Raw genomic sequence first — 9,420 nt, 5'->3', positions numbered from 1 at the left:
AACATTTTGGAACCTAGTTGTAGCAGGGGCCTTAACTCCTTAATCTGGTGAAAATTGGCCTGTATGGATTGAGAAACATTTTTATTTTGCCAACAGAAGAACTATTAAAAGGATATGCAAGACATGGTAGCAATTGGAAATGAACACCAAAGGTGAGGACAAACAGTTCACCTGACACAAGACTGAATCCAAACATTACACTGTTGAATTTATGTGCATTTTACATTTACTGCACTATTTACAGCATTTGTCAATAACGAAATCTGAAAATACTCTGTAAACGTTCAGTAACATAAATAAGAATATTCATTCACATTTTGGATTAGGGATGCTGGGTTCCCCTAAATGAAATGTATTTTTTGCCAAAATTATAAAATTGCTCCTGTCTAAATAAAATAATTGAAAATACTTCACCAGAGACTATGACGTAACCATAGAGTATCATTAGCTTATTTATTTTTTAAAGAAGCTCTGTATTGTTTCAAATTACAAGTGTGTAGGCCAGGCCTATTTTATTGGGAAGCCCGAAATTGTGTTAGCACGCGTGGCAATATAAATACTTGATAATTGAGTTGTGACTGTCAGTGAAAAGCAACTAAAATATGTGTGAAGATAACGTGTTTTGAGTATAATTTAAAATATTGAGATGGAGAAGGGGAGGGGTGTGGCGGGGAGGGGTGTGTGGCGAGGATATGGCGCGTTTCAGTCCAGAATGCATGCACTCAGCTCTCTAGAATGTGCTCAGCTCTCCCAACAATTATTTCACATTCATTGTTTCATTGTGTAAATTGTTTGCCCTTTGTTAATTTTCATAAATTACCCATTACATATGTACCAGTAGGCCTAGTAATTGTACTGTTAATACCCATCGTTTGGTTACATAGATTTATGTTAATGCAGGTATTAATTACATTCATTTACCGTTCTCACTTTCCGAGTGGAAACATTATTTGCAGAGTTCAACCTGCTACACTTTATTTCATAACCATCATTTACGAGTTTTGTCATTTTCCCATTTACCTTTGTTTGGAGTGCCCGATGTGTGCAATGAGCATGTGTCTGGTTTCTCTCTCCTGATAATGTCGAGTGAGCGCGCACCTGAGCGTGCATAAAGTAAGCCGAACTGACCTGCTGTGGGCAAATGTAGGAAAGTGCCCATTAGGGGATTTCGGATTTCTGATTGTCTTAACTCATCACGTCCACCACTAATAAGCTGAGCTTCTCAGTATTTGATTCTTCACCTCACACAGTAGACCTGAGTCAATGAAGTCTGCTTTATTTTAAAACATCCATTACAAATAATATTAGCTCCGCACAATATTTGAAAAATCTTTCCAACACCCGACAATCACCAAGCCTCGATGTGAAAATATCATGATCTGATGATGCCATGGATGATCCCATATATCCAGTGGAAACGAAATGTAAAAACATCCGAGCTCACTGGTTCGGGATACTCTGAAGGCTCAGAATAAGCCTACTCTAGTTGATACAATGTTGCAAGTTCACTAGCAACAGCTTCAGCCCAAACCCAGTTGATTGATTTGGTAGCCTACAATGTTGCACTTCACCAGCGATGGCTCAAGTCAAGACAGATAGAAAGGGGGGCAGAGAGGCAGAGAAGATAGATTAATGAGATTGAAAGAACCTGCATTTTCATCAGGATATTTTCTTCTGTTTTTATTTGTTGGGTTTAGGACTATGTATTTTACTTAGTTGAAGATGGAAGTTAATGTATAGGCCTAATTTAGCATTGGCCTAAAGGCTATCTCTGAGTTCCATGCGTTAATTTATTTAGCCACCAATGAATGGATCACGGTGTATCAATGTGTCCATATGGCAGGGGCTAGTACTCTTGCATTAGGTGAATTTTAATTCAGATTTTTATGATTAACCAAGTAAAAAACGTTTAGAAAAACAAAAAGGTTATTATTTAAATGAAACTGTTCCATGAAATGCTTTTATGAAAATAATCAACTGGTCGGCAGATCGGTAGAAATAGTAGGATAAGTTGTAAGCTTCCCCAAAATTGAAACTCAGGAGCGGCCTATGGTCTTTACTCTTACACCCATTAAAAATGCGTGCCTGCATATAGAAATCTTTCCAACTGATTCCTTCTAGCGCTGTCCCTGCCACAAGAATTTCAGTACTTCCGCATAACGTTTCCTTCGGGTTTGCTCATGGTTCTATGTAAAGTAATGTTCTCAAATTTTCCAGGGAACATTAAGAAACAACGTTCTTCTGTGGGAATTGCAGTACTTCAACATAACATTTTCGACAGGTATCCTTGTGGTTCTTTATAAAGTCATGTTCTCAGCACATTAAGAAAACATTCTATTAAAACCACAAGATAACATTGGAAACGCTCAAAGAACGTTCTAAGAATGTTATTTAAAAACATATACATTCTGTTCTCAGCGTCAACAAAACTTCATCTATCCTGTGTGTGTCTTCAGGTGTGTTGCCCGTACCACACCTGATCTTAATGAGTGCTTTTTTCCTTTGAAATGGGGTCTGTTTGAACGGACTAAAATGAACAGCTACGTATGAGTTAAATATACATGGCATGCTAGCTCCATCCTGGTGGTGCAATGGACAGCTGGAGCGGAGTTAGAGCGTTCTTAAATCTGACTGAAGCGCAGAGCAAGTTGCCCAAAGGCTGGAGCATCGGTCTTCTCGACCGTCTCCAATATTGCTCCATTACCACTCCAGTAACGCTCATTTCACCAGCTCAGGGCATGCCCGGCCCAGCATGCATCTGTAGGCTACTTGTGTGCTGCTTTAGCCCCTTGCTTTAGCTACTGTCATGGAGTTCACTTAATATTTTCATAAAGACACTGATAAAACACACAGATGTGAAATCAAGGTGACTTACAAAGATGAGGACCAAGAGAAAGAGAGGGAGTGCAGTGATGTAGTGTCCACAACTAAAGAATCATTGTGAAATCCGAAAAGACATCCCGAAAGCATGATGGTGTACTATGTGCACATTCTAACAGAAAGGAATGCGGTGGGTAGCTAGCTAAGTGTGTCATTATAGCAAAAATATTTATAAACTAAAAATAAGATCTCTTAAAAATGTATTTCATTTTTGTTCTATTATCTTTACTATAGGCTATAACTGATTTTGGCCCAATAAACCTGACATGTTACCTCTTTCAATGAGCTTTCCATTTTGATATGGTTATTTTACCATAAAATCTTTAGGCCAACCTATAAAATAAAAATTTTAAAAATCTGCATCCCTGCCCAGCCTGGCAAGAGTGGCCCAAAAGGTGTTTAGCATCCTCATTGGCTCTGCAATGTCTGAGAGGGTATTCTCCACTGTTGGCCTGCTCTACCGGCACCATCACACGAGCCTGAAGCCACAGACTCTGGCCAAACTCGTGTTTCTAAAAGTTAATTCAAAGGCACTGTATGCTGAGCCTAATAAGGCATTTTTTGTTTCATTTGTATTTAATTATAATAATACCTGTCTGGCTCCTGAAATATTTAATTGTTTTTGCGCTGTTTAATACTACATGTGGCCTATTTGAAATGATGAACGCTTCTTACAGTCACCTTTTCATGTTGTTTACTAGAATACTTTTCATTCCAATCATATGGTTTGGTTTTGATACGTCAAAACCAAATGGTAGGTCCAGGCAGTCACTAAAAATAGATGTGTTTTTGTGATTTTAATGAATGGAGCGAATTTAGAATTGAGGAGTGTTTTTTGGCACTCAATTCCACTCACATGCTCTGATAGAGAACAGAAGAAGCCACATTGAAAAAGAAATGTGTTTGTATGATTAATGCCTAAGCAAATTCATTTCCATGTGTCCTTTCTGTGTTTGGTTCAACAGTTAACCCAAACTAAGCTAGCAGTGATTTTAAAAATCGTATGGAAACATGTTCTCAGAATGTTCATTAATTACGTTTGAATAACCTAAAATTTGATTTCTCAGAACTTTAATAAAACCTTCCACGGAAAATGTTCTCAGAACCTCCCTGCAACCTAAACAAATCTAATTCCCAGAACAGGTGAAATGTTCACTAACATTCTCAGACCGTAAAAAAAAGATAACGGTCAGGAAAGTATGGTTTCGTTTCCAGAACCAATGGGAAACCAAAAACGTACATTCCCACAACTTCCAAGGAACCAAATGTCATAGCTGGGAAGCTTTCAAAGGGCACTTCAGACAAACATAATGCAATTTTGGTGCACACAGAATGGAGTCTTGAGTACATTCAAGTGCGTGTTCCATGGCAAATCTTCTGTTCAGGACAACCCAGGGCATAATGCATGTCGCACTAGTAACTGTGGATTAAACATAGAGCTCATGAACTTTGGCACTGTAAATGACATGAGTTTTCAAATATGGAAATGTGAAGTGCACATTCGGATTCAAGGTGTGTGGTTTGCTTGTATGACATCAAAGCAGTATTTATTATGATCCTCAAGGTCTCATCTTTCAGAACACATTGACTCCTCTCGATTTGAAGCATTTCCCTCACTCATACAATAACAAATGTGCAAAAGTAGCCCAATAGCGGGGTATGGGGCATCTTCTTGTTGTGCACGGTGCTCAGGAGCATGCTAGTTTTCTGTTCTTCCTGATAATGAATTGCACCCACCTGGTGTCCCTGGTCAAAACCAGTCCCTGATGAAAGGGGAACAATTAAAAAAATGCAGTGGCGCTGGATTCACGTCGAGGTCCAGAGTTGAGTTTGAGGGGTTTAGGGCAAGTGAACTGACCTGAGCAGTAGGGCAAGTTGAGCCTGCTTTAAAGTTGCCCCAGGTGTTTAAGAAAAGGAATTCAAACAGGCATATCCTAAAATGGATATTTCTGGTTCATCACCATTGTTTAGGCGAAAGACAGATAATTTATGGCAACCGGGCAAATTGAGCCTGCTCTGAGATTGTCCCTTTTAAGGAGGGCATTTTTTTCCAATGGAGTTGCTTTGGTTCTGGATTAATAGAATTCTCAGCCTACCACTGGCTTGGTTCTGACTGTGGGAGGAGCTCACAGCCTGCAATAAAACGGGCTGATTACATCGAATGAAAACAGACTTCTAGGTGTTAGTCTGTCTGGGAACATCTTTGCATGTTCTAGTGTAGTTTACAATACAACAGTTCTTTAGCTCCTCGAGTAAACATTTTATCTTACGCTATAGATATATTTTCCAAAATGACTTGGTCTGTAAGCAGTTGTTTCATCACTCTGGTCGTTTTGTTCCTTTGGCGGATCGAAGACATTGCAGAAGCTTGCAGATGCGCTCCTGTGCATCTTCAACAGGCTTTTTGCAACGCAGACGTCGGTAAGGCAATTTTGGCAATATTTCTGACATCTCAGGTTCTCAACTCCGGTCCTCGAGTTACTCAAACGGTACACATTTTTATTGTAGCCCTGGACAAGAACACATGATTCAACAATCATCAGGCCCTCAATGAGTTGAATCAAGTGTTTTTGTCTGGGGATATAACAACGTTCTGTTTGGTATACTCGAACGCTGGAGTTGGCGAACACTGGGCTACTACACTATCAATGCGCAACATGCAAACGTTAAATTCTGTGGATTTAATAATTACCATGACATGATCATTGTATTTACATAAGTAGGGAACAGTAAGATGGGCTACAGCCAAGGCTCTCCAACCCTCTTCCTGGAGAGCTGCCATCCTGTAGGTTTTTGATCCCACCCTAATTTGCACACCTGATTCTAGTAATTAGCCGGTTGATGATGTTACAACTAGGTTTGGATTGAGAACCTGCAGGAGGGTAGCTCTCCAGGAACAGGGTTTGAGAGCCCTGGCTGTAGCACTGGCTGTGACTCCTGCTACACCAAGTGTTATATTTGCCTCTAGGCCTACACATTATGCCTACAGTTGAATGCTAAATTATATACACCAAACAAGTTAATACTCTTTCTACATTTAACCCAAGGCACTCAGTTGTAGTGTAGACTTATTTATATTGAATAATGGTAGGCTACAGATGCCGTGACTTAATTTGAGCCAGTTTCTCACCGGGAACTTAGTCCTGCAGCAATGTGTATTGTTATGTGGCGTAATATATATTTTTCATTTGTGCAAAGCAAGTCTGGCATTTAAGTGAACTTTTTAGGTGGCTTTTTAAACCTTGAATAAATAAGTTTGCAGTTTATGCAATGGGATTAAATTAAGATTTGGCCACTGTATATCACTTACTTTGGACAGTTAATTTCTTTCATGTGCTCCTTAAAAGGAATGTTTTCAACCTGAATTGTACTTGACTTAAGGGCACACTTTTCTCTGCACAGCTGTGGTGCCATCTTGAGGTCTGAAACATCTGCCAAATGTGGCTTTTGTAGTGTAACGTCCCTTAACGGGTACAGCTTTTAGTAAAAACCTTTTCTACTGTAGTTTCATTAGATCAGGATGTCTGCAGAAAAACTAATGCCAGTGATAAAAGCAATGCGTACATCTGTGGTGTACTGGTCCTAATGATAGACAGCTGTGGTGTACTGGTCCTAATGATAGACAGCTGTGGTGTACTGGTCCTAATGATAGACAGCTGTGGTGTACTGGTCCTAATGATAGACAGCTGTGGTGTACTGGTCCTAATGATAGACAGCTGTGGAATAGAGGGAACTTAACCTTACAGGAGTAGTTCATCTGTTTGGCAAGGATGAATCATTTGAATATCTTCTGAATCAGACTGAAGTGAAGAGGTTGTCGCTGTCAGCACCTTCTACCCAGACAGGTGGGCGGAGGAGGAGCTGGTGTCATAAGGTCTGTGCCTCAGTCTTCCTACCAGCACCTGGTTGGCACCTGAACATCTGCAGACCAGGCGGGGTTTAGTTAAACTAGGCATGTTGAATTAAAGGCAGACGACTAGAGCTAGGAATCTAGGACCTGGAGGGATAATGGACTTGTCTGTTGAGCCCAAACAGGGTGAACTTATGCACAACATTTTTAAGACTGTAATATCTTGTCTGTGACGTGTTCTGTTGTCTTAGATCTCATAACGCCCTTAAACCATCGGTGTCTAACTGACCATTGAAAGGAAAATGGGGCTTGTCAGTTAAACCACGTTTCTCTCTTCCAGTGATCAGGGCAAAGGTGGTTGGTGTGGAAGTTGTGTCTGGTAACACCAAGTATGACGTCAAACAGATCGAGGTATGATCAGCCTTTTTATCAAGTGGTTGTTCCTTCCTGCACTGACACATTGAAGCCCCCTGAACCCCAGTCTGACAGATGGCCCCAGTTCTCTCCTTTCCCCTTCAGTGTTTGCAGATCTGGGTTGGCATAAAACAGTGCAGTTGTGGAGCTTCCACCATATAAAAAGGAGCTTCAGTAGAAATGCCTCTTGCTGGAAAGCACATTATTCAGTTGCTGTTCCTACCAGTCCTAGACTATGGTGACATCATGCACTGCACTTTATTACTGGGGGGGGGGGTTTGGTACTCATCCCTGCATTCTCTACCAGGAAGTTGGCTGGCTCTTTGTTACTTTAGTTGATAAATTGCCAGATTTTCTTTTATAAAGCACTTTTACTAACTCTCACTGTACCTAACATTATTACAGACCTTTAGACATTATAGTTAGTCTCTCAGATCAGGGGTGTTTAACTCTGGATATTCCATTGGGCTCTCCTGAGTTGGATGAATCTGCTTGAAATATTTTTGGGGAACGATCTTAAATGTTCTAAATGTGACTTGTAGTTGCCTTTAGGGCGACTCAGAATTGTTTTGGAATCTTCTGCTTACATTTTGTGTTTTTGGAGTTCGGGCATCTGTGTAAAAAAAAAAATACCTTGGTCTCTGTATGACACCCTGATAAAAATGAAGGTTAGATTTTTGATCTGCAAACATCCGGATGGGGTATAGGGAGGGAATTAGGATAGACTTAGTGCCTGAGAGCTGTAGTCATTAAGGTTAAACTGTATATTTAGATGTTTGACAGATCCTCTGTTCTCCTTGTGATTGGCTAGATGTTCAAAGGTCCTGACCGGGTTATCCACGCCATCTTCACTTCATCCTCCTCAGCCTCGTGTGGTGTGACCCTGGAAATCAACAAGGAGTATCTCTTCACAGGTGTGGTTCTCACTGTTACCCAAGTTCATTGTTATCACTGGTTAACCTGCTCAGCTTATGCTTGCAGCATCATGGCCTATTCTGAACTATTGACTTCATCTTGTTCAAGTCAAGTGCTTCAGAAAATACTTTTTTAATTTAAAGTTTATTTAACTAGGCAAGTCAGTTAAACATTCTTGTTTGCAATGACGGCCAAACCCTGACGCCGCTGGGCCACTTGTGTGCCGCCCTATGGGTCTCCCAATCACGGCCAGATGTGATACAGTCTGGCTCTTCCAGTTACACTTTATAATACCTAATGTTAAGAATTTAAATGTTTAATGCTTATAAATGTTTACAACTAATGCATCACTTATTTATTATGCTAAATTCTAGTGTTCCAGGCTGCATCAATATGTCTTCCTGCTCCAGGGTAAAGTTACCCCCAGGGACAGATCTAGGATCTGTTTCACCCTCCCCAATTCTAATCTTAACCATTTGTGGGGGAAAGAAGGGGAAACTTATCCAATATCAGCATCTGGGGGTTCACTTTTACCCCACAGGTTGTTGACTCACTGTCTTCTGTCTTCAGGCAGCCTAAATACTGATGGGAGGATGCATATAGTCACGTGTGACTTTATTCAGTTCTGGGACGACTTGAATGGCACACAAAAGAAGAGCTTGACTCAACGCTACCGAACCGGCTGTGCTTGCACGGTGTGTGACAGGAATTATAGTAAAATTACTTTACACCACTTGTTAAATTTTTACTTTGTCACATTGGCTAAACACAAGAGCTATAGTATTGGGGTAATGATCAGTTGGTGATCTGGGTCTTTCTCTCTCCCTGCTCTGAGCTACAGATCATCCGCTGCTCTTCCCTCCCCTGTCCCGTCAGCGCCCCAGATGAGTGCCTTTGGACAGACTGGTTGTTGAACGATGGCCAAAGCGGACCCCAGGCCAAGTACTCTGCCTGTCTCATGAATTTTGATGGGTCCTGTGCCTGGTACAGGGGGATGACTCCATCCAAGAAGTAGTTCCTGGATATTGACTACTCCATAGTAACTCCACAGGCCTTCCACTCACTGCTCAGTGGCTAAATATGCCTGCAATTTAAAAGCTGGTCACTTGTGCAATAAAAATAAACTACTCCTCAAATATAGTGCTCCAAGTATTAATTTGTGTCATTCATCAGTTTAAGCTGGAACCAAAGGTGTTATTGAAACTCAAAAGTGTCTGTTTCTGACTAGAACATTTTTCCTGAAATACCATCCTAAAGCCTGGGTTGTGTTCAGCTGGACACAATATTGTAGAATTAATGTTTTTTACATGGTCTTCCTTGACAAAGAAATGCAGGTGTGGTTCCCTTCTGCACGTTGAATG

The 9,420-nt window shown here is 40.7% G+C and overlaps 1 protein-coding gene across 1 annotated transcript; it reads left to right on the top strand.

Moving 5' to 3' along the window:
* The first annotated feature begins 4,960 nt into the window (after positions 1-4,960).
* LOC118938345 (metalloproteinase inhibitor 2) lies at positions 4,961-9,199 on the top strand. The gene is made up of 5 exons (XM_036941833.2): positions 4,961-5,301; positions 7,071-7,141; positions 7,956-8,058; positions 8,630-8,754; positions 8,901-9,199. The coding sequence occupies exons 1-5, from the start codon at positions 5,172-5,174 to the stop codon at positions 9,072-9,074; spliced, it is 603 nt and encodes a 200-aa protein (XP_036797728.2). The 5' UTR covers positions 4,961-5,171; the 3' UTR covers positions 9,075-9,199.
* The last annotated feature ends 221 nt before the right edge of the window (positions 9,200-9,420 follow it).

The sequence above is a fragment of the Oncorhynchus mykiss genome, chromosome 13, assembly GCF_057628025.1.
Source record: "Oncorhynchus mykiss isolate SJ-2025 chromosome 13, ASM5762802v1, whole genome shotgun sequence".
In the NCBI taxonomy this organism is placed as follows: domain Eukaryota; kingdom Metazoa; phylum Chordata; class Actinopteri; order Salmoniformes; family Salmonidae; genus Oncorhynchus; species Oncorhynchus mykiss.
The sequence above is the reverse complement of the archived record's forward strand: the minus strand, read 5'-3'. Positions and strand labels throughout refer to the sequence as shown.